Source organism: Cygnus atratus, chromosome 5 (assembly GCF_013377495.2).
Source record: "Cygnus atratus isolate AKBS03 ecotype Queensland, Australia chromosome 5, CAtr_DNAZoo_HiC_assembly, whole genome shotgun sequence".
Taxonomy (NCBI): domain Eukaryota; kingdom Metazoa; phylum Chordata; class Aves; order Anseriformes; family Anatidae; genus Cygnus; species Cygnus atratus.
Window position 1 is genome coordinate 30,612,826 of NC_066366.1, and position 27,512 is coordinate 30,640,337.

General features: G+C 37.4%; 1 protein-coding gene across 13 annotated transcripts in view; it reads right to left on the minus strand.

Moving 5' to 3' along the window:
* Positions 1 to 27,512, minus strand: part of NUMB (NUMB endocytic adaptor protein) — a 100,770-nt gene that overhangs the window by 17,527 nt on the left and 55,731 nt on the right. For 8 of the 13 annotated variants that reach the window (XM_050710912.1, XM_035540235.2, XM_050710907.1 and 5 more), the window contains 2 exons: positions 17,605 to 17,748; positions 5,889 to 5,963 (listed from right to left, as the gene is read on the minus strand). In XM_050710912.1, the coding sequence (XP_050566869.1) occupies positions 5,889 to 5,963; positions 17,605 to 17,730 (201 nt within the window). In that variant the 5' untranslated portion in view covers positions 17,731 to 17,748. Of the gene's footprint in view, positions 1 to 601; positions 680 to 5,888; positions 5,964 to 17,604; positions 17,749 to 27,512 lie in introns of all 13 variants that reach the window. The other 5 variants (XM_050710910.1, XM_050710906.1, XM_035540232.2 and 2 more) reach the window with 2 other exon arrangements.

Here is a 27,512-nt window from a genome sequence, read left to right on the forward strand (position 1 = left end):
TGACACTGTCCACAGGAAAACAAGAGCAATGATAAACAGCAAAGCTTTCCACTATACAATAGAATTGCAATTAGAAAAACAAATAGCAGGTAAATGCCTGATCTCATCTTCACTCATCTTTGAATTTGGACTGTGCTCCAAACAGAAAGGTTTAGGAGACTGTACGTGTAGGCTCGCTGCTTTCTCCCCACACTAACATTTGGGCAAGCATGTGGTGCCAGGCAGCCAGTCCTGTAGTGCTTACAGGCACAGACACCAACTGTTCTGGAGATGTTTGCCCAGGTGATGTAGGCTGGCACAAGTTTAAGGGATTAAAAAGAAAATTCACTTTTTTTTTTGTTTGTTTTTTCAGGCAGATCAAATCATTTCAGAACACTGGATTTCTGATACAGTCCATATGGAGTTAAGTTTTTATTTCAGGTCACTTTTTCAACCATATTCTTTATTTGATCAATATACTTCCAAGTCTGGGAAGACTTGGATTTTAGAAACAAATATTCTGAAACAGATTAAGGAATTCTCAACACCCTAATTTTATGGCAGTGCTATACCAGGGATGTAACTCCTTATAGTGCAAGCACAAATGAGGCGTTAAACTTACTTTTCCAAAGAAGCCTTTGAAGAACTTCCTTTCCTGGAGGAACAGGGGGGACAAGTCGAGCGCTATTACTGAAGGTAGCTAAAATGTCCCAGGGTTTCAAACCAACAAGCACACACAAGAATAGGGTTTGGAGGGAAAGGAAGGGGTTTTTAGAGTTATCCATGAGAAGGTGCGACAGGCAAATGTGAAAATAATCCCATGAAAATGCAGATCAAAGGACACACACATGATTCTAATAAGCTACTGCCCTGAAATTGGTGGAAAGAAGAGAACCTCAGCCCCAATTTCATGCAAAGTGGTTACTTGATTTTCACTCTCCCTTGTTTAGTCCCCTTTAGTTGGGTTATAAACAAAACTTGGCAGCAGACATAGTGGTTAAACAATTAAAACACTGTGCGGGCTCTTGTGAAATGCAAAGTTCTAACTTCAGAGCTATAGTCTAATTTGCTCTGTATTGATCACATTTTCCCAAAGCAAGTGGAGAATGTAAGCTGGAGAAGCACATATGGTAGCTGGGATAACACACTGTTAAATGCTGAAAAAGCATTTTTGGTGCTTCATTTTATTCCGTTTATTATTTTGGTTTACAGGCTACTCTTACACTTTGCATTTTATACAGTCTTCTCTGACCAGCAAAGAATTTCTTCTTACCTTAACTAAAACACAAATGAGTTCCTTTTCTCTTTCACAGTCTTTCAAGATTTTAAACAAATTTATGCAACTACTGGATATTCATTCTACAACTCTGGGTTTATAGGTTGAACAAGAAACCTTTAAAATCAGCTCTGAGAAGGAAGAGTTAGGCAAAGGCAAAGATACAAAGAGCTGAACTACAAGTTCCTGCATTTCTTCAGCCTGGAAGTGATTATAATGATTGCCCAATTCACATTCAGAAAAAAACAGGACTCAATTTTAACAGTTTAGTTTACTGGCTTTGTTTTGTTACCAGACTGTGAAAAGAAAACTGCAAGATCTGATCTGATGAGAGAATACTTTCCTGGGCCTGGTGTCCTGCGTGCATAGCTACACACTGCTCAGTACTTGAAGGAAGCTGGTGCTGAAGCATATCACTACTCTTGCTATTTTTAAAAATTATTTAGCTTGCAAGAAAACTGTGGTAGAGCAGTAACGGGGAAGAGGTGGAGAATTCCACACAAGACAGAGGGCGGCCTTCTGACAGCCCTGACCCCAAACTACCACCATGTCATTCCAGCATGTTGCTCGCTGATAACAATGCTATATTAAAAATATTATTACAAATATCCTGAGGCAGTGTCTCCAGAATTGATTGATAAACAAGGTTATACTTAAAACAAAGCTATGGTTCTGACGCAAGCCAACAAAAGCCAGGAAACAAAGTTAAGAAGGGAGTGTCAATCTCGACTTTGCATTTCCTGACTTTTGCTGCTGAGTGCTTCTCTCTGCCTGATGTCCTTCCACAGAGCTTTTCAACAAGTATCTATAAGATATTTATGTCAACACAGGCACTGTATAAGAACATCTCTAAGTGTAGTCAGCTGAAATGCTTAACAGTTTTTAGAAACAAGAACGGTCATGTATATTTGGACAGGATATGCTGAACACTAGGAGGGGAACTAATGGATTAATCACAGCGTTGTATACATAATGAGAAGGGGCTGGATGCTGCTGCCAAGTTGAGCAATTACACTAAATAACAGCTTTTTAAAGACAGCAAAAGCTAAAGAGATTCACCAGAAGCTACCTCATTTTTAGATGATGGTTAATTTTGCTCTCAGCAAAATGCTTGTTAAACAAGATTTATTTTTTTTAATAAACTAGAAATGTTAATGGAAAAGGCATCATGCAAAATGGGTTTTAAACACCACTAAGTTAATGTAGTTTAGAGATAACTAATGCATGTTTTAAAATATTAAATTATGTCTCTTTACCTGCTAAAACAAGAACATATATTAAAACAAATGCATAATTTAAAACAAAAAGTGGCAAGTTAGAAACCAATACTACACACTAAAGCTGATTTAAAAATCAAAACATGACATGAGAGAGAATACTTTTGTCTTTATACTATGTCCCCATACCTAAATCAAACACGTTTACAAAGCTACCTTACAGTGTCCTTACAAAGTAATTTTCCAGTAATTCAGGGAAATAGTTTTGAAGAAACCATTTAGTGCTTAGTATCAAAATATGAGGATCCTACCAGATATGAAATGAATATACAGTTAGTAATATATCCTAAGGGAAAAATGTAAGCTTTTTGGTAACATAAACTCATGTTAATAATAGACAGTGATAGCAGTTTCTGATCTATTAACGAAACTGCTGTACCATTTCATCAGACAACAAAAGTGACATAAACTCAAGTATGACTTCATTCATTGTAAGCAAAATTGTAATCTGCACATCATAGTGCTGTTGGAATGCAGTTTCAGAGCTATAAAACTGTAACAACAGAATAGAGTATGGATGAAGGATTCTCTAGCTAAAAATGTCTTATTTTACTCAGTTATCAATTAAAAAATCCCTGAACAAAATGTTTACAATTATTTGGTTTTAAGTTCTGCAAGATGCAGTGCTCAAAAATAATTATGGCATATTAAACCACCAGGTAATAAAAAAACTGGAAGAACACTTCCCCAGGAGAGAAAAGAATTTGTTTGCATCTTTTCTTTCAAAAAGCAAAGCAGAAATAAAGATATTCCTAAACCAAAGATTAACAGGTTTGTATTTTTCTTGAAAAATCCCATAAAATGTTTTATGATCAAATACTCAACCCTAAAAAGAACATATTTCAGTTCCCCAAATGAGCTGCAAACTATTGGAGAACAAGAATTAAGAGGAAAAGGTATCTATTGAAAAAAGTACAGGCAGACAGAACTTAGTTTTAGAAACTACAAGTATTTCAATGATTCTGTCTCTACGAGAACAGAACTATTATTTACTGACTGATTTACAAAACCTATATATTACCCGTGAAGAAAACAATACAGATTAACATAGGCCACATACATTTAAAAATGAAGTCCAATTTTCCTTAAGCTAGTCTTTCTGATTGAGCACTTCAGCTCAAACCTGTAGTCCTTCCAAGACCAAGAGAAAGCCCCATCAAAATAACCAAGCACTGTGAAAGGAAGAGACTACCAGAAGAACAAACTGTTTTCTTATCACATTCCTTGCATGCTGAAACAACATCTAGTGGTATGGCTTTTCCTAATTAAGAGAATATATTGTACAGAAGAGAACTTTCAATAAAGGTAGAATCCTAAAGAAAAGTTCCCAGTTTAAACCTATATGCTCAGGGTGGGGAGCTGGAAAGGGGGGAAAAGGTTTGCATTGCAATAAGCAACTCCAAATGAACCTTGGGCCTGATGGAGGCTAGCAAGTGAAGTGCACAAAGCAGTTTCGGTAATCTGAATCTTCCTCTTGGGGCCCATTGAGAATTTCACACCTGCTTCTCAGCTTCCAGCACTGACAAATGAGACAATGCAAGGAGCAATCTTAAGAGACCACTTTGTAGATAAACGTCAAAAACTTCAAACAGCAGAAGAAATTAAAATTATCTGGAAAAAAATATTGAATTTATGAGAATGGGCAATAAATTGATGCCATCCAGAATTTGGAATAATCATATAGCACAGAATAGGAAACAAAGCGATTTACTTCCAGAGGATGCACTACAGAAGTTAGATATCTCACATCTGAATCAATAATTCAGATGATCAAGAATCACAATCCTGGGATTACATGGATTCCAGAATAAATTGGGTGCTATGCTTTTACTATGCCTCATTATTTATAAGCTTAGCTACACTTAACTGACTTGTGGGCTTGAAGTTTATAAAAAGCCTAGAAAGCAAATACTTCACAGCATAGCTCCCCAGAGAAGACAATGAGAGAAGCTGCATAAAGTAAATACTGCAACATTATTTGGTGTGCTAACAGAAAGTATCCTGATACAATGAAAACCAGAACAGGACAAAAACGGATGCGATTCATTATGTGGTCAGTACTAGCATTTTAGCTACATAAACTAAATCCATAGAACAAAGAAACTCATTTATATTTTGTGTGGCCCTTTTTAATAAAAATCAATCACTAATCACTGTTGGACTGAATGGGAACAGATGGTATGCAGCTTTAACAGGTTGCTATACATTAGCTGAGAGAGAAAAGAATGAAAAGACTTGATTTTAATCAGAGCAGTAAACCAATTCAGAAACTTTGCAGCACAACAGAAAGAAGAAAAGATAATCTATAATCCTCTGTTTTGTGCTAGGCAGAAGGAAAGAACAGGTTTAGCTGGAAGCCATTTGAACTCTCACATTTGGTGAGGGGAAAAAAATATATCCAGTAGCAGAGATCTTAAGTTAGCAAAGGTGCAGAAGTGTTTGATTTACTTCCAGTAATTTTGCTGTGCTAGAAAGATACAAGATACTAGAATTTCTTCCACTAAAGGCATTACTGACGGCTGCGTATAGGTAGCTATGACACATAAGAGAAGTGATGAAAAGCATAGCAGTTCTCTATCTTCACTCAGACTTCAAATTCAAATGTCCTTTCTCCTCCTCTTCTCTTCAATGCTGTTTTAGCCTCAGACCCTCGACAGATTGATCTCTGACTTTCTGGAGTTTGCTACTTCCACAGGATTTTGCAATATTAAAACTACAGGAAAGAGATGACAAGACCTCTTCAAATGAGCCATAGGAATACAAAGAGCTCTGAACGAGTGCCATTTACACGAGCAAACGTTCACAGAAGCCAAACTAAGAGCAGCCCAGTTCATGACATATCAGAATTAGGCAGCCTCCAGGCCACTTTGAGCAGATGCAAGCCAGATTATTTCATGCATGACTACAACGTTGCAGTGCATTAGAAAAAAAAGCAGCCTAAATCAAGTAATATTTTGTATAATAAAGGTGAATTAAGTCACTATTAAAGTGGCAGGCAACAGAAGGAGAGGGGGAGAAAGGAGAGAGAGAAAGAGAGAGGGAGAAAGACCTGTTAAAAAACAATGGTTGAAGCCCCATATGGGTACCAACTTAGTCTGAAAGGTCACAGAGGATTTTTACACATTTGTTTTGCAAATAGTTTCTGCAAGTAGAAAGAACAGTTGTAACTCTCTTCCTCGCATCATCAGATTAGCACGTCCCCCTAACCACCACAGCAGTGCTCTCAAACCAGCCAACTGTTCTCCTAACATGGGTCAAAAGTTCAGGCTTTAGCTGGAGCACTGCTGCCGAACGGACCTTTTTGAGTAACGCTCACAGCCCCAAAGCCAGCTTTGTCATGAAACAAATGTACATACAGATTTTAGTCTCTTCACAGCATCTTCGCAGATATGCATTCCTCTGGATTCGTCCACTTCGACATGTCCCAAGTACTGCGGGAAAGAGAAGAGGAGGGGAAAAAGCTTAATGGTTTTAAAAACTACCAGTTTCTGTATATCTACGTTATCAACCATTACCTAAGAATAAATAATTCATTAATTGAATTGAAACTGAAAGTTCTGAAGTTTTTAAATTAACAACATGACCCAGAATAACACTAGCCCATAGAAAAAGCATTTTCAAGAAGTACACTGGAGTGCAGTGCTCAGGAAACTTCGGGTACTTTCATTCTACATTCTGGGGGAAAAAAAAAAAGTTCCTTTTGTTTTCCAGTTTCCCCCTACCCTTCCCAATTGCAGTTCTTTTCGATAAGGGACGGAAAGGTTCTCTCAAACAATTGTATCCTTATTGAAAGTACTTACCTCTTGAAGAAAACCATAGGAACTGTTAAAACCTTTCTGAAGTTTTATAATGAAAGTTAGAGGGAAAAGAAATTTGCTCCAATTTACGTAGCATTATAAGAATTTTATGCAATTCAGCATTTATATTGTAGAGTAGCTAGAGAGTGAAAAAAGGGGTTTAAAATATCAGAACCAGGACTGGTGACACAATGCAGTGGTAAATCTAGATTTAATAACGGATGGAGAAGTTTCACTCCACCACAGAATATTCTGTCATGAAGTATCTGAAATCTCCCGGTACTTGTTTCCTTAATTAGGATACCATGCTTAATTAGCCAGAAAAAGATTTCATTCCTTACCACCATATTGAAGTGCTCTACCAGAATAACGTAAGAGATTTCAACCTAGATTCCTTATATACAACTTAAGGACAAACTTGGAAAGAAATTGTTTTCAACATTTAATAGCACATTGAGAGTTGTTTTTTGTGTGTTGTTGCTGTTAAGGGTTTTTTCATGCAAGGCAAGATGCTCCAAAAGGACTGTCAACACATCACCCCACTTAACAAAAAACCGCTGAGAGTGAAAGGACCTTACATGATAGAGGGCTTTAACATTAAGTCTCAGTATGTGGGATTTTTAAAACAGTAGATCTAAATCTGGATGGAACAATTCTGCAAGAATTTCACTTAAACCAGCCCTCACAGCTGGAGAACAGCTTGAAGAATAAATTTCACAAAACCTACAAGGTAAATAAAAAAGATCCGACACCTTACAGCTTTTTCAAAATGAGTTCTATAGGGGCTGAAGCCGTATAATTGAACACTGAAGCTGCCAAAACAGCGACTGTACTCTCTTAGCTGAACTTTCTGAACACTTGCGTAAGATGTTCATTTCTCCATAACACTCCCTAACAAGAAAATTTTAGTCCTAAAAATACACAAACAGAAACAACTAAAGATGTATTTACTTTGTGTCTGGAAGCACACATTCACACCGACACCTACTGCAGTTCTGCCATGTCTGTGCTGAAGTTCCAGAGATGCAGAAATCCTGTGCTTGTGCATCTCCATGATGGGAAAAGTTTGGTTTCAGTAACCTAAAAAAGTTTGCCAACTTCTCCTTAAGAGGGGAGATATAGACAGGAACAAGGCTGAGGTTTAGAGAAGATGGGGAAAAAAAAAAGATATATGCATGGAATGAGCCATCTAGCTTGCATTACTATTAAGTTAGAGGACAACTTCCAGATTTCCTGAGCTATCTGCACATCTCATTTACCCAAGTGTAGGCAAAATGTTTCCAACTGAAGATCCAAACCATTCAGTCCCTGTACTTGGCAACCTGCCTTTTGCTTGGAAAAGGGAGAAACAGAGCAGGGTAAATATTGCCTCTTGCCACACTCCAAAACAGACAACCGTTTTCCCCTGTGTTGCCAAACCTCTATTCAAGTCACATGCTCCAACTTTCGGCAATCAGTCATGCCTCTGCTGCTAGGGACAGCAAATTCTGCTGCAGTTTTCAATACTGCTTCCACTCCAGTGAATGGGGACATTATTGCACATATCAAGTGCATCTACCCACATTTAAAGGGTACAATCCCCAGACCTCATCGAGCATCAATCAATTCTGAATTATAAAAGAAATTACGCTGCCACACAATACTTCTTTATGATGAGGACAAAAGGTGCTTTGTTGGCAATTACACTTTACACTTAAAGCCCTTCATAAAAAAAACCTTATTCTTCCCAATGCACCATTTTTGCAGAAACCAGAAGCTCACAGCTATCAATATCAGTGGCCTTGTACATTATATGGGTGGTTTCAAAAGTCTTCCCTGAATATTGTTCTTTTTGTTTTCTTTTGTGGTTGAGTTTTTTTTGAGTTCCCTATAGATCCCAATATATTTCTAAGTTTCTTTGTTATAAAAATAACTTTCAACTGTGTAATCAGAATGCTACAGTCCTCTCTTTTTTTTGCAACATCAAGTCAAGTCTCCTTTAAGCAGCTGATCCTTTCCACATCTTCAGGTTTATTTCCGAAACCCTTTTTCCCCATCAGGCTATGCACAGATATACATGGCTCCTGTATTTAAGCAGCACTGCAATAACTTCTACTTATCTGACTTTTAGCTGGTAGTAATCAAAGGCTCAAGTATTTCTTCAAGAAACTTGGTAAACAGCTCTGCTATAGACTGAAACCTTTCCAGTAGCCTTACATTTTTAATCAGAAGTGTTAAACTGTAGTTATATCATTACCTACTCTTAAATTTGAAACATTAGTTCAACTTGCTAGTGCAAGAGCATTTTATGAACGACAATTTAAAATTTAATATAGTAAGAAAAATACAGCTGCTAGTTAGATTAAGACATGCTCTGCTCCTTACAGCCTTAAGTCCTGAATCCTGGTGTTTAACTTCCATGCAACAAAAAACAAATCAAATTCTGCAGTTCTGTCACAGCAAAGAGAACACGTGGAAATGGCTTTGAAAAGGCAATACATACACCCCGCATTTCCATACACAATTTTTCAACATCTCTGAAAGAAAACTTCCCTTTCAAACTAACAGAGGAGAAACATACTGTGAAGTGCCCGGACAGAGACTGCCAAATATAAGCAAAACCTCTTCCAAATTCCATCATGGCATATTACCACAAACACACTCAGTGAGTGGGACACAGAACTACTGGTTACACAGAACAGATGTGAACTGCAGCTGATGACATTGCAGAACAGTAAGGAAAGGGAACCCTGGACATATTTGCAAAGAGCTCTCCACATCACAAGAATCACACTGCCTAACATTCCTGGAGAAAGCAAGTATATTTCCATCATGGAAGTGCAAATAATAGGAATGCAGTATTAATATTGAAGGCATTCCTACTTAATTTCCATAGCAACCATTGAATGATAGCCATACTGATGATTCTCAGCCATAAGATGTTCTATGAGAGATTTAATCATCCTATCAGAAATGAACAATGCTTTTACAGAAAGTTAAAATCATTGTGGGCAGAATCCACATAAAGAGTAACACAAAATAAAAGCTCTAAACCAAATAAAATACCTTCAAGTTGCTGGGAAACCCCTTTTTAACATGTTTGTTTTCATAAACAAACATGTTTTTAATGTTTGTTTTCATAAACATTTTTAAAGAAAGGTTTTGCTTATATTAACATTTTCAGGGAAAAAAAAACACCAAAGGATGATATGATAGTATAGCAAGTAATAAAAAAACTTCCCTCTCTGCCTCTAGGCAATGAACTTTCTGTTCTCCTTCACAGATGAAACACCTCTTTCAGAGGTGTTCGGTATCACTCTTCAGTCAAACACTACAAAGCAATCAACACAGGAACAAGTCAAACTGGCACACAGCAAAATGCCCTTGGAACTTGAAAAGTGCTTGAAAAACTTAATTCTTTTTCAACATTTTAAGCTTTTCCCAATTTCTTCTAAAAATGAACGACCTAAGTTATCACAGCAAGTATTTTTGGTGAAGCTGTCCTACTGTCTTCCCCCAAACATATGCTATTGAAAGTGTTCCTAATAAAACATCAATGGCTGACGTATCAGGACACAAATGTTGCTGGTCAGAAAAGAAACTGCTCTACAGTTTGTGTCCTATTACAAGAAATACTATCTTGGACTTCTTTGTTTTCTTTTCTTTCACAAATACTTGGTTATTCCAGTTTTCCAAAATGCAAAGTTCAATAGCTGCTGGCAAAAAGAAAGGTCCTTTACCAGAATTTCTTCCACCTGGCCAACTCACTGGAGCCATTTGCAGTTATGGAAACACAGTAACACACAGTTACAGTTTCTCTTCCAAACAGAGGCAGATACACAAATTACTGAAGTTTTCTCTACACTGCCAGATGTTCACTTGCACTATTTTATTTACAGTAACAGATTAGGCTCTTCAGATTATATTTTAAACTACATGGACACAAGAAAAGAGTTTACTGTAAGTCTTGGCCAAGGTGTCCCATGTTAGAGAGCTAACTGCTGCTGAGAGCAGCACTCTCCCATTTCCTCAGTATTTTTCCTGGAGGCAGTAGCATTCCTCTTTCTTCCTCTGTGTAAATACTGTTCTCTCTACTGCTATAAATAATACTCCATTTGAAGACCGAATACTTGGAATCTGTATGTGTAGATACGCTTCTAGAACAGGTGTTCTTAACTCGCAGTTAAGGTGTACTTAACTCGCAGTTGCAGGGTGAAATCCCATCTTGCAACTAGATACCAGATTAAATCCAAGAAGCCTGGATGCATCTCAAAGCTGAGCTACTTCTCCACTGACCTCTGTAAGATTTACAACGAAATATTCAATACATTATTTTTTTCCTCTCTCATATTCATGCTGATGCTTTTTCATTTATTGGTTTGAAACAGATGTTTGCTTAGAGCTATAGAAGCACAGATAATGACAAAAAAAAATGATTAAGCATCACCAGACAAACTAAGCTAAATTCTGCTTATTCAAAACTACAGGTTAGTTATAATGCTATATATTCCCTTGGGGTCCAATTTCTTCCACTTCCCTAAGTCACCAGAATGGAAAATGCCTCATTAATTTGTTAACTCCTCAGCAAACACTCTCTGTAACAGCTATGACCACTAAATGTCTTTGAATAGTGTGGCCAAAAGAATTTAACTCTAAAAATGAAGCAATATGTGTATCGGTAGTTCTCAGTGTCCTTTCACACCACACCCATCTAAGAGTCACGCTGTACTCCTCTTACTGATTCTCACATTATACTTAGCAGTGTGAACAGAAAAAAACACTGTGAGGGAATAAAAAACATTTCCAGTTAGGACTATTGAAGATGAAGTAGCAAAGTTCAATGTAGGATTCACAAATGCTGCATTCTTCATAGTCTCACAAATCCCTAAAATGTGGCTAAGAAGGAACCCAGGAGGTTATGTAGGACACCACTTGCCTCAAGGCAGGATCTACTTCCACATCTACATCAGAGAAGTCAGCCCGGTAGCACTACAACATTTCTGTAGCTGGAGATCAATAGGGTATGCCATCTACCCTGTAGCTTACATGACATACTGTTAGAAAGAGGGGTTGTTTTGCTGAGTTATTGTTGTGAATGCCTATCCTAAATTTCCCTTGATGAGACTTAAAAGACCAACTATTTCTCCCAGCCCCTTTACAGCTTCATGCATGTTTTGTTAGACTTAATTTTTCAATCGTTCATTTTGATGTGCAATTCCTACGTTTCTGGGAACTCAGTATTAATAAGTGAACTTAAAAGTCTGTTAAAAAAAACTTAAAAAATCAAGTGTTGATAAAAACAATGCACACGTGCACATTGCACCGTTTCTTCAAGTCCTGCAAATAAATCAATTTCCATTTATGACACTAGAAATCCTCAAGTTTAGCAAAAAAATCAAAATTAAAAAGGATAAGCCAACAACATATTTTTTAATTTTCAATACTTAAATTACATTTAAAAGATATGTTTCTACAAGGACATCTAAACCATTTTTACGGCTCTAGACATGAATACTCATATCTTTAAAACAATTTGAAGTTTATTAAACAATGTAAGAATTTGACCTTGGCCAAAGACAAGAGGGTTTTTAAAGTGAGTAAGAAGTTTCATTTAAAACTTGTTTGCAAGGCTATTCAAACAAAACTAAAGGCTATATACAAATCTGAAAAGTTTAAAGATTAGGGATTGAATTGCATTCCTTTTGTCATGACAAAAGTGCATAGGAATTTATTTAAGATAAGTCTTACACCTTCTGTTACAATCACCTTCTGTTATAATTAGCTGTCTTCCTGGGATCTGAAATGCTGCAGGAATTTAAAAATTTACATTTGCTTGCTGCTAGGTTAGCATGCCATATGTATGCTTATTGTTCATTGCTAACATCAATTCATGCCTTAAGAGGTTGGGATTTGTAGTGTTTAATATGTAAGGCTGTGCGACATTTCAAAAATCAGCAGATTTGTCACTTTAACTTCTTAAAAATGCTTAACACAGTTCCCAAAAACTGTTCAAGCATCTCAAGCTTCCACAGTCAAAAATACCACATGCCTAACTTAAAGGCACTGCAGCATTAACAAGCAAGTAAACTCCTTCACAACTACTATTATTTCAAACAACTAGAAGTGCATGTATTAACACGTAAAGTAACAGCCAGTCACCTGTGCTGACTACCAGCCTTTCTGATCTAGAGGAAGGGAATGGCATGCAAGCTGTGTTTATAAACTAATTCAAAATATAAAAAAAAAATTTTTAATGTGAGATTTGTATCTTCGACATTAAGCAATAAGGCTCAATATGTAAATTCCAAAACAAAAGAAGACAACTGGGCAGCTATGAGTGGTGTGAGAGCACACAGCAAAGGGACAGCCGTGGCCTATTTCCTACTCAGGGAGGTTTCGGCGGGCTTCATACACACTAATTACATAAGCCACTGCTCAGTCACAGGGATCCCAGAGATGAGAGCCAGCACTCACAGTCACACTGACCCAGTGACAATATTCTATGAGGCTCAGAACAAGTCATTCTCTTTTTTCTCCTCTCTGTGCTTTTTAAAAATATTATTTATTATTATTATTATTAATTATAAACAATATACTAAGTTATATTAATATAAAGTGTTAACGTCTTCCAAACATCTCCCATCAAAGCAAGAATTAGACAAAACAGTTGAAGAGTATTTGATCTGAAAAGTTAATTCTTTTATAAGTGAACGTACTACTGTATCCATATGACTTCTATTTGGCAACAGTAACACAGAAATCAAGATTCTGTGGAGAGGCTAATTCACATGACACCATGCATTCAGTAGCAAACTCTGGACTTCAGATTCAAAACCCAAGTGTGGTATGTTACTCTTCCCCATTGACTTTATTCATTGATATCTTTAGTCTTCCTGTTGAAATAAATGAAATAAAATACATACACAAGTAAACTTGCAGGCTACTGGCAACAGTAGCCTTAGACACATTAAGGTCAAAATAGATTGACACCCAGAAACTTGGAAGTGAGCGACAGAATAAAACTAATCCAATTAATCCAAGCTACATCTGGCTGTTGAGTCCTCTAGAACCACAGGTAGGAATCAGCTGTAAACGTTCCCTTTAATACATCCAGTTGGTTAGAAGAACCAAGAACTTGCAAATGTTCAATTTGTTTAATTCTTGTAAGTAGAGGGAAGTGACCTAATTTTCCTGATATAAATTTCACAGGCCAGTTACTCTACAGTGCATTTGTATGAACAAAAACTACTTACCCAGAGGGACATTCGGAAAGGCATTTCAGACAAAAGAAGCCCTAGTGTCAAATATTTTAGTCATTAAAACATAGAACAGCTGCATGTTCTCAGTGAGGTAGTGTCTGGAGCAAGAAAGCAAGTTTGAAAATGTGTATGTCAATGAACTTCATTTTGGACAATTATAATTTATAAAGATTGTGTAAAAATAAATTATAGCACTGATAAGAGCAGCTTTAATGTCTGTTAGAATAATCGACTTCTGAATAATTGTAAATACAATATCTCTATCTAAACCTCTTATATATTACATAGATATGGCACAGGGTTTTTTTCCTCTCAGAGGGAAGATTCACTACTGAAGCACAGCAGTTACTTTTTAATTTTCTAGGACAGTGGAAGAGAATGGTCATGTGTGAGACCTGAATGTCTGTCATATTTTCTGCAGACTTTTCAAGCAGTATTAACAGTTCCACGCTTAATAAAGAGGCCGCTCTGGGTGCATCTATAAAGGATAAAATGTATCATGCCTCCACACCACAATGGTTAATAGAACCTTACAACTCTGTGCCTAATGGGATAGTAAAAGTCTGCAAGTCACACTTGCCTAAACACAAGTCTAATACCCTTTTCATACCTTTGCTGACAGACATGCACCTGTCTCTCTGCTGATGTGGAGTGCAAAAAAAACGGTCAGTTGTATGTTCCAGTACCAAGGCTCTTCTTTCAATGCAACTTTACCCAATTCAAGAGAGTTCACATAAAAGAGCAAAGCAGGCAAGTCGCTGACCATTCCAAGGCCCTGTTGTGAACGTGTCAGATTACCTCCTCAGGTGTGGTTAGATTTCAAATATAGCAAAGGGCTATGTGTAAAATCCTACACACACTAGGATGACTGAGAAAATACAACCAGCAGCTTGTTACATACGACACAGACATTCTGAAAACAGTAGAAAAGCACAGATTGCTAAACCAAAAAATGAGGTGTTATTGCCTAAAATTAACTGTACAAACCCAGGATTATGAGCTCCAAATTTATGAGCACAGCACTGAACAAACCATGCGTCAAATCCACCTCCCTGAATTTTAAGGCAACAATGCCACAGGAATTTTGCTAGTACTTTCCACAAAGCATTACCTCTACCAAAACACAGATGTTCCTTAGATGCATCAGGTTTGCTCAAAATCCAACACCACACTTAGAGACTGTAATTAACGATCAGGATCAGCCGAGGATGTAGCACAGGAAGAGCTTCAAGAACAGTGCCAATGCAGAGAAACTTTAAATAACATTAAATTTGTTTGCAATACAGCATCCTCAAGGCACAATGAATGAACAGCTACTGAGTCCCTGTCCAACACTAACAGAACAGAGCCTGGAGGCAGGATGAAATCCCATTTGCAACATGATTTTCAAAGTGGTTCCACATGTTCTGTAAAATCTCAAAAAGGATAAATCTGTGCTAGCACTCTACAAACACCCCAACTCTGGGCAAAAAAAAGAAACGCCTGAAGGCAAGAAGTTAAACACACCAATTTAACACTACTTTTAACAGTGACATATCTTTCTCCCATCAAACTTTCATGATCTCTCTTCTACAAGAGAAACTGAGAGCAAACATTCCCTACTGTGTTTGCACTAGTCTTCTCTCTCTCAAAAAAAAAAAAAGTCTTACCTAAATAAATTAGCCCTCACCATGGCTTCTATTATATTGCTTTCCTGTATTTTTCTTTCATACAGAATATCTTAACGACAGCTATAGAATATGTGATAACAATTCTTGGGTCTTCACCAGCTATACAGCTAAAATCTTGTTCATCACTTCCAAAGCTAGACTTCCACTCAGCTTTTAACAACTAAGGCTGATGATTTTTAGAGAGAGTGCAGGCAAGGCAGACCATAAAGAATCAGGTCAGATTAACCCCCACAGACACATTAAACTGTGGTTGAGAAGCTACACTACAGGCAACCACAGGACCACACTGGAATACCAAATAGGGATTTACAAAAAAAGATATTTTCACTGTTTCAGACTTGAGAGCATTCCTGTTAGTTAACTATTCTTAGCAAGATTTGTTTATTCTGCTCCACTGAGCATATCAGGAAGAAAAGACACCCCATCAGATATTTAAGGTCACAGGTAGCAGCATACTTTTCCTGGAACGCATGTATTTCTGAATAATACCCAAGAACTGTATGACAGGATACTCTCCCTCAAGAGCACAAAGTGCTATTCTTTTTGTGAGCAAAATACAGTACCACCCACTAGAACGATGACTCTACATCTGGTTTATCTTGTTCGCTCACAATGGCATACTTCCCGTCTGTATCTATGAAACAACAGTTAACACCCACTTCACATCTCAAGCCTAATAACACTTTTCCCTAATGCCCATCTCAAAGCACTGAAGATAAATTAAAATCGAATAAACTAAAGCACCTCAATGTCCAACTGCTCTGATTTTAAGTTTTCATCTAATTGCAAGATTGCTAAATATAAGCAGTTGAACATCTTGACTTCCTGATATTCTCAGTGGAGCATTCTCATAAGAAGAGATGAGTTTACTTCAGAGTAATTTTTCCAATGACCAAATTTACTCAGTGAATTCTAATACAAAGCAGGCAAATAAGGCTAACAAGTCCCAGTGTGAGGACAGGATGCATTTCTATGCCTTTTCACCGAAGAATGGCCCCAAACCTTTTTTAAGTTTGGGTACATGTGCCTAGAATAGATGAATGCTTCATTTAAATACAGGAAGCATTTGTCACTATAAGTACAAGTCCTGACCAGGAGTTTAAAAAAAACACCTCAGACTTTAAACAGCAAGAAGTAGTTCACATCCTTTGTGTTCACTGAAGGACAGAGAGTTTTGAGTTAAACTCTGTCTAAAAATTGAGTTTGATATTTTATTTTTTTGTAATGGATAAATAATTAAAATGATGATCCGCAAGCTCGCAATTCTGTTCCCTCCTAGACACTGCTAACATTTTTAAAAGTCTAATATAAGTTCAAGCTTCCACAAAGCAGTTACTCAGTTTCAGAGCTCTGGCACAACACCATCTCTTTTTAGTATTAAATTACAATTCCTTCATTCTAGCAGAAAACTAACATAAGACAAAGACAAATAAGCAGCCAACCATAACAAACTAGAAAGTTAGCTTCCACATTGTATATCCTAGAGCATGCATAAAAGCACACACAAGCAAGTATGGCAGGATAAAACAGGGCATGAACATAGTGTGAATGTTATTCTAAGTTGATGGTGCATTTGCACATACCCACAGGTTTACAAAAATATGCAACAGACAATTTCAAGAGTTTCACCTAGCAACATCACCTGTTTAATAACAGAATTACTTTAAGTATAACAGATAAATTTTAATATTTATTTTATTTCTGAAAAAGGTGGAGGAGGAAATGGGAGACAACAAAAGAAAATACCTATTCACAGTACTCAAATAATCTGGAATCATTTCTAGGAATCAAAAAAAATAAGGTCATTTCAATTTCATATGCAATAATAATCAGTAATATACAAAAATAATAATAATAAAAACTAACACCGAAGACACTCAAAACTTAGCAAGTGCTCATACCTCAAGCACTGGAAGGAAGCCCATGTGTTTCTTTGCAACATTTTCAATTATCAAAAGGGAGGAAGGATTTCTTTCCCAGTATAAGCCACCACTTACCTTACAAGCAAAACTGTAACCATAGCTTCATTTTTAACAGACATAACCAAGTACGTTTCCATGCAATCCAACAAGTTTATCATTTCTGCCCTTCCAGAAAAATGAATTCAAGTTATATTATTCCTCTGCCTAGCTATATGATTTATTTCAGCTAAATAATAATATAGGATATATCAGACAAGGCATTTGTTAGATGATTCATCTGGCTTTAAAAAACAAAGCAAAACACATCCTTTGTAATGAGGGCTGACTGTAAAATAGGTCAACGTGTAATGAAGCATGCTTATGCTTGCCAAAAAATAAACCAAAATACAATAATTCATGGCAAGAGTATCTCATGGATATCCAAAAGAAAGGCAGAAATTCTTACCTTAACAGGGAAGCTGCACTTGCCAGTACGAACACCTTCTTCATCGGTCTGCCACTGATGAGGCCTGCTGGCCTCCGGGACATAGACATCTTTCTTTCTCCTAAAGCTTTGCCGTAATTTGTTCATTTCTCAGATCTTCACGTCCTAGAAGAATTAAAAAAATATTTTGCCAATAAGCACCAAAACACACATTAGGTTCACTAGCATCACCACAAATGTCCCTGTAAAATATTCAGAGCTTCTCCAGCTATGAATGGAGGTCCCTGTGAAAGGAAAATATTTTGGATATAGATTCAGAGAAAAGAGGGGTATATAGTCACTTCAAAGTGGAAAACACAAGTCCAACTTACTAGTTTAATATCTTTCTACAACAACTGAATAAAGCATTAGACCCAGAAATAACTGTTACTCTGAGCATAAAATTACCTAAAATAGCTGACGGAGAAGCTCTGAAGGGTGATGGGCATGAAATCCTGCCTCCCTGAATTTAAACACCCACAGCAATGAAGAACAGGGCATGAATACCATAGGTTTCTCCAGCACCCATGCAAGACAAAGTTTCATAGTCCTAAGACGTCTCTTAAAATTAGGTGCTTGCATTGTTCTTTAAGTATGGGTGATGGGCTCATGCTTTTTAAAGTCCTATTGAAGCAGATGATGCTGGTAGATGATGTTGGGAACACCTACACTTGTGTTATATGTAAGCGTGCGTGCATACATACAGGAAGCCACAAGCTCAAGAAATGATGAACCCAAAGTGTAGCAATGTTAAACAGTGAGTGGCAGATGGGAGCCCAGGCTTTGAGGGGCACAGTCCAGCTCCAGCCTAGCCTACTGGTGCAATGTCTTATACTATGATGAGAAATACATTTGAGGAAGGCACTGCATTGACTTCAATGTCCTGGGAAAATCTCCAAAAAATTTCCTCTTTGAAGGGGGAAGAGAGTTCTCTAATTACACACCCAAAGCCTAGGTTTAGATGTTTTTTATACACTATACACTTATATACTAATTTCTGTATACTAGCTAAACTACAGTTTAGACATGCTCACTTCTATGAGATTCAAACTAGCAAAGAAGCTATCAGAGAAAGTACTAATAAAAAGAATCAATATTCAGCTACAGAAGTAAATTACATGTGATACAATGCGGGGAATATAGAAAACTTGCCAAGAGGCTTTATTTCTCTTCTTTCCTGAAGAATAAACCTTCTGACAAACATTACATCTCATTTTGGCATAACAAAGATGCTGCAGAATGCAAGGCAGCAAAATCTAACTGGATTATAAACACTTCTTTCCCATTACATTAACCATGCTGCAGAATATAGATGTTTATGGATGTCAACAGGTGCACTTAGAATGAAAGCAGCTTTAAAATCAGTTTTAACACTATTTTAAACCCTGAAAAAAACTACATTGCTTTCCAGTTAAAACTACTTGGTAACTAACAGGTGAGAAAAATCAGTACATACATGTTTCTAGTACCTATTTAAGAAGCTTAAATTCAAAATGCAACAACTTCAAAGCTGAACACAAATCAAAAATGAAAACCATTACAGAAAAACACTGCCTACTGATCAGCCAAATTAAAAACATTCAAGTGTTTTCATATCTCAGGAGGCACTTTAGCCATTCCAAATAACAAAAGTCTGAGTTTTGTCACCAACCCACCAAGCTTTCCTTCAGCGATTGTTACTTTTCTCTTCACGCTGCAAGTCATTAGGCAAGTCGGTTCCCATTAATCTCATGGGCATAGCACTGGCTTATTCCTCTAGAACTCCCATATCTCTGTAATCTATTAATTAAAAGCAATATTGTAAAATAAGTGATGATTTAAAGATAGGACCACGAGTAGAGTACAGCATTACATCACTGAAATTGGGAAAATGAAGTTCGCTGAAGCTAATACTTGAAGTGCGAGTAAGTGTGCAACTTAGGCGCAGGAGTTCAGTGACAAACTAATGCAATGCTACCTGGACCCACAGCATTGTGAGGCACTCTTTTGAGCACGTGATAATTCACTGAGTATTTCTACATTAGCAAACAGCCAAAGCAAACTCCAACTATTGCAGCAACTACCTGTGCTCAAAGCCGCTTGATGCGTGTTTGAAAGCAGTAAGGTATAGCACCTCAAGCAATCAAAATCTCTCTTGTAAATTCAGTGAAGGTTTTAGATGTACAGCAAAGGCCAGGCAACTGTCCTTAGAAGAGAATCAAGGGCTTCAAATAGCCATGACTTCTAAATAACATAGTATTTTTATTAAATTTACTTTAGAAGACATACGCACATACAAAAAAAAATAGAAGTATGCATATTTCTTATCACTAAACAAGCTGAAGCAGCTCCTCTACAACCATGGATCCTTTGGATTCGGATTACAAGCTACCGCCATTTCGAAATGTCTGAACGTGCAAAGGGAATTCTGGAAGTTCTGCTAAGAGGAGATGCAATGTTCTACTCTCCAGAGGGGCATTAAAGCATTATTAGTTATATATTTTGCTTTATAAATTGCAGACAAAGGAGTCCGTGGGCCTCTCAGTCTACAGGAAGCAGAAATTCAAGCGGACCTAGCAGTCACCTCAGGCAGGCGACACGTTCTGCAGCAGATCTACACAGCATACCTCAACTCAGCAGGACAGACAACCACTCCTGTCCCTGCTGAAGCTTGGTAGTCCCACAGCCCCACAAGGAAAACCTCTGCTCCAGCTGCTTCAGTGCAAAGTTCACAGGCCTGGCCAGCTATGTAGCTTACAATGCAACCGCCAGACCTCGCACTCAGGTGACTGAGAAAGGGGCACATGTACTGTACTCCCTTCCGGCCGCTCTGCCAAAAACAGCAACGGACTCTTCACCAGCTACAAACAGACACAGCAAGGCTCATCTGCCAGCATTCTCGATATGACCAATGAAACAACGCTGTGTAGAAATTTCAAACCTATAAATGTGTAAAAACAACTTGTGGAAAAGTTTTCAAGGTACTCTGAATCTCAAAAGCTCCAGTAAGCAACAAAACAAGAGTTCAAAACAACACACAGCCACTGTGCCACTTCTGAAATCACAGTCTCATCACCTTATTGTAACACTTACATAACTAATATTTCATGGGAGATGTCCAAGGAAATATGTATTTGCCCATATGACTGGTATGTTAGCAGCAATTTACTCCTACCAGGAATCTCAATCCACAGAGAAGCACGAGAATAAGAGTTCCTGAACTATGCTTCCTATGATAAGCTCAAGTGGCATTTTGCCCAAAAGTATTTCCTTTTTACTAAAAACCAAACCCATTTTCCTACTTGTTCTAATTTTGTGGTCACACTGGCAACAAGCAGTTTAAAAATAGCCTTCCTATTTAACAGAAATACTTACAAGTGGCAAGATTAACTTTCTCCAACTGCCACACTTGTGTTTTCTGAGACATCAGACTGTTTTGAGTAGGCTGTCAAATAGTTTGCCTGACAAACAACTACTTTGTTGGTAACATGCATGTCATCCCAACATAACTAGAACTGCCACCTGATGCAAAAGTGCTAAGTAAAACAATTCACACAGGCTGCATATTTGAGGATTCAGGAGAGAAGCACATGAATTGCTGCAATTAAATGCTGAAATTCCTACTAAATATACGTAAGCTCAAAATCCTTACCCATTAATTGTAGAAAACATCCAGAGTGAGCATTCTCTACTTCAATTCCCTGCAGAGCATTTCACGTTTTCATGTAAGTGTAGCATGTCTGCAGATACCAACAGATGCCAACTGAGGCTGTGACAAGCTAGCAGGGTATTTTCCACTACACTGACAGCATTACTGACACCAAAAAGTATTGTACTCTGTCTTAGGATTATGGAAGTTGAAAGTTCTGGCACTGATTTTTCTATACTTAGCAACCGATTTTTGTCCTATAATTAAAAATATTTTTTTAAATGCACAAGAAGAAATAAACCAAGCCACTAACAAAAAACTATTTCCTTTTCACTTTTACAACCCAAAATCCAGTTTGGTCCAAGAGAAAAGACAGTAGAGGTATAATTTTTGAAGACAAACCTGGTTAAAAAGCAAGATGAGAAACTCAAAAACTAATTAAAATAAAAAGTAGTGTCACATGAGAGTCAAACAGGTAAGAAAGGCTGAAAGCATTGAACTTCTGGTGAGAAGAGGAAACAGATCCACTTCAAGTTCTGCAGCTCCTTAAGGTTATGTTTACCAGAAGGCTTATTGCAGGCTGCTCAGCATCTGAATGGTCGTGCCCGTTGCAAAAATAAACTAACAAACAAACAAACAAAAATCCTCCACCACTTTTGCAATCTAAGAGATAACAACATTAGACTCGTTCCCAAAACACCATACAAGCATCTACAAAAGGCATTGAAAAGGCAAAAGTTATTCACCTAGTGAGTTTATAAATTTATGTTGCCATTTATTTTTATGCAAATTGATATATTTTGATATTCTGAAAACACAGCTCCAAAGCTCTTTTTCTATAGCAAAACAATTTCAGGAGAGCTCTGGCACCATTGTTCTCTCCACCACCTGAAAAAGTCTCATTTTAATCCATAGCAGTTCAAGGACAACTAAGGGACAGCACAGTGACAGAAACACAGAAAAAGGTGCATGCTGAAGTGTAGAAAAATGCAGAGTTTACAATAAAAAAGTAGAAACCAATTCAATTGGCTTAATTGCCTTGTGCATCATCAGGTTATGGCTACAGAACAAATTACTGCCCGATAAACTAGTATGTTTATTCACGTCTTATTAGCTGCACTGCTTTACAAGTGCATTCACTTCTACCCTTCTGTAAAAGCAAACCAGCCATTTATCCTTCAGTAAGGGTTGGGTAAGCTTTCACATGAACTGAAGTTGGATCACGTAGGAGTTGCTGATGATGCAAATTTGGAGCTCAGCTTGCCTTTCAGGAGTTTACTCGTGTACCCATACCTTCAGATAAGCAGTTCATTTACATTTTGCATAAACGTTTCTCACAGAGCAGTTGCTGCTACAAGCTAATTCAAACTACAGGATCTGCAGGCAAAAGGACAACGCAGTACCTGAACTGCATTCACAAATTTAAGCGGTTAGATTTTAGACTAGCTGTACTACAAATTCTGCACTTAGAGCAACCACTTACAGTTTCAACACTGAAGACAACAAAACCAGTACAAATCCATTTTTAACATTTTTCTGAACTTCAGCCTTAAGAAAGGTTATTTAATCTGCGCTCAGTTAGATAGATGGTATCTGTTGTTGTTTGTGGTGGAAAGGGATATAAACGAATTTTAAGCAATTCCTCAGTTCAGCCAGATTTTTTTGAAACCATTCAGAGGGCTTGGGATTACTTGCTGTGTTCTCTGAGAGCTGAATACAGTTTCCTATTTACTTTACCAATAAAAAAAAAAAAAGCCATGGGTCAAATAAGGGCAAAGCACTCCTGACAGCCTGGAACAAATGGAGTAGCCAGGGTATGGGAGAGAGCACCCGCCCTGCAATCTTCCTGCTTTGAAGTTCAGGTCCTCCCTGCAAGCATAAGTATAGATTCCAAACAATGGAGAAATCTGGGCTTAAGAACAATGTGCTATAAGTATCTTTCTAACATTTTAAAATAATTCATATAGCCTCCACATAAAACAAATTCAATAAACACATTACAATCAGACTATTAAAAAAAAGTCTCTTCATACCTCTGCTGTCTGCTGGCCGCACACAGGTGAGGCAGGAGCAGCTGCACAACTATCAGCTCCTACGGGCTTTTTCCCAGTGAAACATATCTAATACTGCCAATACAAAGGACCACAACAAACAGAGCTCAAACCCCGGAGCAACAGGTTAATCATCTCTGGTTTTTGCCTAAGAAATACCAGGCATTTCTATATATCATAGGTTTGTGAATAAGCGTGTTCCAAAGTTACCCAATATTTCAGATCTAAGAGAGCATGTAAATTATCTGTCTCATAAAAGAAAATGTTAACTTAACTTACTAGGAGAAAACTTAACACACACTCCTCAGCATGGCTGTAAAGATCTGTATCCTCAGAAAACTCTGTGGCTTTGACTTCTTGTGCAAGTACAACCTGGTCACACCTGTCCAAAGACCCATGCCTAGCAGCCATCTTTTAGCATTACTTAAACTTGGATTTTACTATGAAATCCGTAAGGGTCCATCCGTACCCAGAAGTACAAATAACTCTAACATGCATATTTCAGAATAGTATTGCACATTGCTTTTTCTTATAAACATCAGTTCATTGCTGATACTTTAATCTTATTGTAAATCTTGCTTATAACCGGGACATGACGACATCAATGAAGGAACATGATTATTTCATTTTCTTGACAAGATTTAGTTTTGGCAGCCATAACTGTAGTATGAGTGCAAATACAAGCAATGATTCAAAATATTAACATCTGTTCTGGTTTCTAATGCACCATCTAAATCTCTACATTTACGATGACAATGTAAGAAAGTTTCACTTAAAAGGTGAGCTAGTTAAGTAAGCATATTACAGACAAGGTAAATAGCATGCCCCTGTCTATTAAAAAGCTGCAAGAATGAAGTTTTATTTCTCTGAAAAATCCTTATTAAGCATTGATGCTAAACAAACGCTCTCCCCTCCTCTCCCACTTACATAGCACAAAAACATGCAATGCCCCATCTCTTCAAGCCTACTGTAAAGGTTAGCCAAAACTTGCTGCAATTGCCCTGCAACAGCTTCACTGCAATTATTCACCAGCACAAGAACACGGAGTACCTTTATCTTCCAAGGAAGAAAAGGTCATCCCACGTGTCAGGTTTTGAATGCAGAACTTTGAGCCTTTTTGTAAGTTTAGATCCCATAAAATCTAATTAAATCCAGCACTGTCACACTAAAGCAAATGAAGGCATGTAACCATATGAGCATTCTCACCAAAATGTTAACAGTTCGGCTTACGCAATACAGTATGACTAACCACATTATGCACCACATGGCTTTCCAACCCATTTACCCTTTCATTACCCAATTAAGATCTAATAATACAATACTACCAGTAAGCATTCTAAGACGTCAAAATACACGAGGGTGAAGCATGAGTTCATTTGTTGAGCCAGTAAATACATTTCATCATTATTATTACTGTTAATTAGAGCTTAAGTTAAGGGTATTTTCCTTGATGCAGAAAAATAAAGCACTGGATACATAATAGAAAGACCACTAAAACCAGCATATCAGCTGTAGAAGATTGCACATTTCATGGTTTGGGAAACTTGTGATGGTTTCTAGTGACCCACCTTCTGGTAGTGAAAGTAATGTTTAGACCATAGCTTGAAAATACAGCAGAAATTGTTGCCTTCACATGTTTACACAAAGAGGTCAGAGCTGTAATGATAATACCAATTGCTCTGATGCTCTTCTTAGAAATTGTGATGCTCTGACACCACACGACGCGAGGTACTCGCTGTCCTCTCAAAGCTGACATTGGCCCAGGGAGTGCAGAAGGTGGCACATTTAAAGGTTAATCCTGTCATCATAAACCCCTGTAGAAACACTGAAGATGTTCTATCTACCAGACTTTGTGTGGTCTCATACCTGAGCTAAGGTAACTGATCATGTGAGCACTCCACAGCTGTTTCCCAGCACTCGCTAATTTTATCTGCATCACAGACAGGGGTAGAAAACATTGAAAAAATGTTAACACAACAAGGTCTTATTGGCAAACAACCAGAGTTAAACAAAAAATTGCACATAGATTATGAAATACCAGGAAATGAAATCATGAATTGTACTCCAACACACTACTAAAAAACTAAAAAGGTGGCTAAAACACTGAGCTACCATAAGCCCTGTCCTAAAGCTCAGAATTTTTTAAGTTATGCCAGCCTGTTCAAACAAATACTCACAGGCTACAGCAATTAAACAGTGTTCAGTATTCCATGACTGTATGCAACAGACATAGCAGCACAGCAATCCCATTCCAGACTCTTAAAAGTTAAACTGTCAGAAAAATACATTTGATCATTGTAAGGCTGAAGTTATTCCTAGTAATAGGTAATGCTCTTTCTACCAATCGTAACAAACCACTTGTCCCTCCCAGTGCAGAAATTCAATAAATACAAGAAAAAAAAAATCCTCATTTTCTCCATCAGCAACTATTCTAAAGCAAATGTCCCAATTCATCAGACTCCGCAGCCATTACAAGCTCTGACTAGAGTCCCATACAATTTGCTGCTATGTTTAAGTGCAGAGATACAAGGCAATAAATCCCTTTGTTATATGGGCTCGCTCTAAAAATAACCTGCAATGATCATCAACCAATAGCAAAAAGCAGGTCTCCTAAACACTCTATGTGATACAAAGCTAGTTGAATTATACCACCTAAACCAACTGAAAATAAGCAGAAGTTTTCTAAAGAAACACTAGCTGTGCCTCACAGAAAGCAATTCAAGCAATTTTGCTTTGCAGTTCATCTGGCTGCATGTGACGAATGCTAACTAACCAAGCCATGCCGCTTCCAAGTGAATCATTTATTTCTAGGGCAGCTAATTCTTGGATAACTAAAGTTTTCAAAAATTAGCCTTTCAGGTTTAAAACTCATCTGTCCGAATACATGTTGAATTTAGGAAAGATACTATTAAAAAAAGTACAGAAAGGGCTGAAACAGTGGGAAAAGATTTCCTTGAGTCACCTAAATCCAGGAACCAAAGCTTGAAGTTAAATGTCAACACTCACAAAAATAAATACATTTTCAGAACTGAAAGAAAATCTTTCGCAAGTAAAATAAGCCTACTTGTTTGGTAAATCAGTCATACAAATCTATGGTTTTATGCTGGAGTTACTTCACTAATACCTGTGAGTGTTTCGTAACCAAGTAATCAATTTTTGAATAGACAAAGAACTGTATCCAGAATGGCAAACATCTCCTACTTAAGAGTAGGAAAGATCAAATAAAAATAAATAAATAAATCATACTTCTGTGCTACTGACCTGATCGTTACCTATTTACTGTTAGGTCTGAAACATATGAAGGCACATGCTCTTTTTGGTTCTGGATCTTAAGTGACAGCAGAAAAAGCAGAAAAACAAGCCACAGATCCAGGGCACACATGTCAGGAACCAACATGCACTCTAATCCAGATTATTTGGAGGGTCCATTTCAGGAAGGTTAAAAAAAAAAAAAAAAATGTATTTGTACTGAGGGGTTATGCAATGCTTTCTACATAACGGAAATGATCAGCACAAAGGTGAAAACCACAGCATTTTGGACAACTGATCCAGCACTGATGTCCTCCACTGATAACATACAGCAGCCTTAAGTCCAGTCCACAAGTTTGCATAGTCCACTTTCTGAAAATATTTGGAACAATAAGCTATAAATTTTTATCAGCTTTATGAGAAATTATCAGTGGAAACAGATACCAGCGTGGACAAGTCTGTCAGCAAGTATGGCACACAGAGGGAAACTAAGTAAATCAAACTAGGTAAATCTACAAGGACAGCAGCATGCTGGGATGCAGAACAGGGATCTCTGCTGCAAACAGTGATTTTTATTTTATTCACATATGCTCTCAAAATGGAAGAAGGGTAAGAGAATGACATTAACTATAAATAACAATGAATATGATTTCAGCTATTACTATTGTTTAGGAAACATCATGAGTGACATGTTTAGTCCTCTATAAATAGAAAATGTAGCTGTCAAATAATCAAACATTATTAGAAGTTACTATGAAAGGAATAGAACAGAACCAGAAAGATGCCACAAGAAAAAAATAGGCTGCAATCATCTTTAATACTGTGCAGTTCTTGTCGGTACTCCATCATTTCTGAAATGAAACAAAAAGGTGCAGAAGGGTAACAAGGACAATTAGAACTACATAACAGCTTCTGTACAGGGAAAGGTTAGATACAAAGGTATTTACCTCAGAAAAGCAACT